This window comes from Morone saxatilis, unplaced genomic scaffold (assembly GCF_004916995.1).
Source record: "Morone saxatilis isolate NCDOM2014 unplaced genomic scaffold, NCSU_SB_2.0 Contig8, whole genome shotgun sequence".
Lineage (NCBI taxonomy): Eukaryota > Metazoa > Chordata > Actinopteri > Moronidae > Morone > Morone saxatilis.
Window position 1 is genome coordinate 2,223,082 of NW_023340257.1, and position 4,317 is coordinate 2,227,398.

A 4,317-nucleotide genomic window follows, 5' to 3' on the forward strand; every position below is an offset into this window, starting at 1 on the left:
GACAAACTAAACACTGGCTCTATACGGCCTTTTGTGTTTTTTCTGACCACCTAAGTCTCTCACGCTTGGTTGAATCACAAGGAGTTTGTTGTTGCAATCTGAAATCTCATTGCTGGATGCCACTAAATCTTACAAACTGGTCCTTTAAATTCCATTTTTTAATAAATTACTATTAAATTAGCTTTTATTATTGTTACTTGCATGTGTGAACAGAACAAGCAGTAGCTCAGATTGTGCTGCTTTTACAGCCCAGTATTCCTATGAATTACATTCATATTGGGTGATTCTGCAGCAGGATTTATGTGGCGTGCGGGACACTGGAGTCACTTAAGTGTAACCACGATGTTTCCCTAACCTTACCCATACCATATAGTTGCCATGTGAAGATTTTGTAGGAAGCGAGAGTCTGAGAAACGCTGGCACTGGATGTAATTCATGGCTTTGCAGAATCATCCAATATGAACATTCTTGCGTGGCGATAGGCTTGTGTTTTTGAGAATTTTGCAACAATCAGCATGCCATGGTTAGCAATACTTTACTTGCAAATATGCAGATCCTAAATCTTAAAATCTTTACTTTAACAGTAAATATTTTAGGATTTAGGACCTACACAGCTACAGTATATGTTTGTCTGCCATCTTGGAAACATTAACCTTCTAAAACAGAGCATTTAAATGCAACCCTATCTCCTACTTAAACTTCCTTTCCACTTACAGTAGATATGTCTTCAAATACTGCTGGTTTTCAAAGGCCGTGGTCCAGAAGCTTGAGATCCATGAATTCTTACTGAAGCAACGTACTGAACTGGTTTCACTGTGCAACAAATGATTTATAAACTATAAAGACCAATATTTGGTGCTGTCCAACGGAATCAGAAAGATGCACTCACAGTGGAGTATCCACTTGAGTAACAATCAGTAAATGTTGAACGGGTCGGCGATCAAAAGTCGAGGTAAAGCAAATTTGTTGAAAGGAATGTAGGGACAGCAGGATGAGAACATCAGCAGACAGGGCACTGCTTTCTCTCACACAGAGCTCTCATTAGATCATGAGTTATGCTGATGGCTAGGTCCTGGTTCGTGTCAGCACCTCTTTCTCTATCTCTTTCTCAGCTGTTGATGCATTTCACATGAAGGGAGGCTCTTCACTGAGAGCTACCACTCAAATCAACAAATCATCAGCTGGCTATCTAGAAATGCTGAGCTATGACTTTCCTGATATTAGCAATCAGGCATTCATTTCGCTGGCAAAGTAGTTTTGGTCACCAGCGTTACTCTCGCACTTGATTTGCTTAAGATTTGCCCGTACCAGTGCTTTTGCAAACTACAAATCATGTATAGCCTTCCTTTTTGCTGTCCGTTATAGACGTTCAGATGTATTTTTACTACTGTTCCAGGCAGCCTTGGCTTCCATTCATTTTAATATGGCACAAAAATCAGTTGGCAGACTCTTGAAACTTGTTTGAGTTGTCTAATCCATCGCAGTGGACGTCAAGTCGGCATTACTTTTTGTAAAACTTTGTTAAATTTCAAGAGAATAGATTCGGTACAAAAACGAATGGACATGCATCCAAAAATCAAAAACACACACAGCATGTTTTGCAAAATGGTTAGCTGTAATATAAAGTATGTGATTTGCAGCAAATAGGAGAAAACATGCAAAATCGTGGCTATGGAAACCCTGTGCCTTTAGAAATGATGTTCACATAATACTAATATGTTTGAGGGAAATATAATTGCTGCCTGGATTATGTTATGCACTCGTAAAGTTTTTCCCAGGGAAGGAAGTGTTTGGTTTTTGTGCAAAACACAGGGGCAAGACACAGGGTAACGGTCAGGGTGAGTGGTGGAGTCTAGCGTGTTGGCAGCGTTAAGCAACAAAAATGCTTTAGTTAAAACAGGATTATGGTTAAATGTTAATAAAGTATACACATCCAACTCAATTTGGGGCGACATTACATTTGACTTTAAATCTATTTGCTGTTATATGAAAAGAAACAGGGGCTGGGTATGGTTGTTTAAATTAAGCAATTTTGCAATTTATGATAATATAACATTAATAATTCTGTGTAGTGTGCAAAATTGTAAAAAATAAAAATGCCATGGGTCACACAAGGTTTTTTTTAAGGATGCCATTTATTTGAACATTAGTAAGTACATAGGACACAGTTTTAAACATATTCAAAATGTCACATGTAACAAAATATAAAAGTATATACAAAGGCAAAAAAAATAAAATAATAAAACCTAGTACCGTTAGTGATCTCCTCACACTTTCTTCAAGCTTTTAATATGGATGAGAGAGCAGAACTGGACTGCTGCTGGGGCCAACCAGATCTGCAAAAACACAGAACAAAGTTTGATACTTCCCCTAAAAAAAAGATATAAATTGTTGATATTGATATTAAATTACAACTGACTACTCTTACTTACTGTTATAACTAAAATAGTTATTGGTAGTTTTGCAGTGTTTAAATGCTGTACCCAAAACAACAGCAACATTTAAAAGGAACTTTTAAGTTTACACCAAAGATCCCTGTCTTTGGTTTAATAGTCAAAGTTTTTTAGTCGAAGCCTTAATAGTGCATTAAAGGGCAGGGCCGGCATATTGAAATTTATGTTATCTAACTTTCCACATAAAACCCCAGTCAATCTCATTATAAAGAAGCCAAGCTTAAGCCCCTCATGGAGCACAAGTTAACCAAGCTGAGTATGTATCTCCAGTGAGAGAACCTGGGCCTGCAGTCCATCTGGAAGTCATTGATGTGAGATCTGGCCGTTCCCCTCTCCCCTGCGTCGCACTGCCCTTGCCTACTGTCGTCCCATAATCCCATCTAACAGCCGCCTGGGCTGGGCTGGCCCATTCCGACACACTGACGGGCTTAACTCGGCCGTCTTGTAAAAAAGAAAAAGCCCGGTTTTTCGGCAAGCCACTCCAAAAAGACACTTTAAATATCTGAGGGGGATTTAATATCAAGTCCATTAGGGCTTTTCTGGAGCCCTGTAAATAGTCAATTAGTGGATAATTCTGATTTGATCCACATGCAGAAAGATCTGCCGTGGAAAGGACGAGGAGAGTCTGGGGGTTTCTCATTTGGCTCTCCATCAGATTACCATCCATGTGCCACAAGTACAGGGTGACATTAGTAGAAGTAAGGGATAATGAACATGCTAAGGTGTTTCAAGTCTTCTTCCTTTGACCCCTTCATAAAAATGATTCATTGTGTACATGAGGCAAGGAGAACACAACACTCACAGATGGATTACTAGCTGTGGGCACTGCTCAGAAGAGTGGGAGGCTCGAGGACTGGGCCAAAAGGGCACGCCGTGGGTTCAAAGCTCTGGTGGAGGGACATTAAACTGTGTTTGTGTCCCTTGATCAAACATGCAGCTGGTTGGCAGCAGTATAAACCGAAGCTAAATCTGCTATATAAAACAGGATCCCTGCATTTCAAAATGGCTTCGGATAAAAGCATCAGTAAAAACTAATAATCATTACAATAAATTCCTGGATTAGACATTCAGAGAGGAAAAAGGCACAGATTATTTACTTTTTACATTGGACAAAATTGGAAAAACTCCACACTTCTTTGGACGAGAATGTACATTGTCAGCAGAGACAAACAGTACAAAGCGTTGTCTTGGACTTGTGGCTTTGAAGCTTATGTGGAACAAACAAAATTAATCAAACCGAAACATACAGTCACAATCCATCCCAAAAAGCAAGGCATGCAGAGACTCTACACATTGTGGAGAAATAGTGAAACATCGCAGATTGCAAAACAAAGAGAGCCATGCTCTGCCTCCTCCGAGCAGTCATTAATTAGCCAGGAGTTTTCAGAGCAAAAATGGTTCCTGAATTTGCTTGTGAAATCTAAAATGATGAAAAATTTCTGTTCTTTTTGTACCTGTCAAAAAGATTGAGTGTTAACTCGTCTGCCCCACATACAGTCTGAATTACAGTACCCCTGATTCTGCACAAACCCTAACGTTCTTTTGTGTTTTTTAATCATATTAACAATGGGAAAGCATTACACTTACATTTAGTGTAGTGTACAATGTTTTTTGTCAATGTAAAAAGTAAATAATCTGTGCTTTTTCCTCTCTGAATGTCTAATCCAGGAATTAATTGTAATGATTATTAGTTTTTTACTGATCTTTATCCGAAGCCATTTTGAAATGCAGGGATCCTGTTTTTTATATAGCAGATTTAGCTTCTAACTAAACTAACCCACCTCATTAATTAAGAAATACTGAGGTCCAAAACTGGAACTTGCTAGAAAGGTTTGGGAAAGAGCAAAGCATCAATCAATTATTT

General features: G+C 38.7%; 1 protein-coding gene across 1 annotated transcript in view; it reads right to left on the reverse strand.

The window, feature by feature from the left end:
* Positions 1-2,180: 2,180 nt before the first annotated feature.
* brip1 (BRCA1 interacting protein C-terminal helicase 1) overlaps positions 2,181-4,317 on the reverse strand; it is an 84,641-nt gene continuing 82,504 nt past the window's right edge. The window contains exon 27 of the mRNA XM_035680703.1: positions 2,181-2,336. Coding sequence (XP_035536596.1) covers positions 2,268-2,336 — 69 coding nt within the window. The 3' untranslated portion in view covers positions 2,181-2,267. The remainder of the gene's footprint in view (positions 2,337-4,317) is intronic.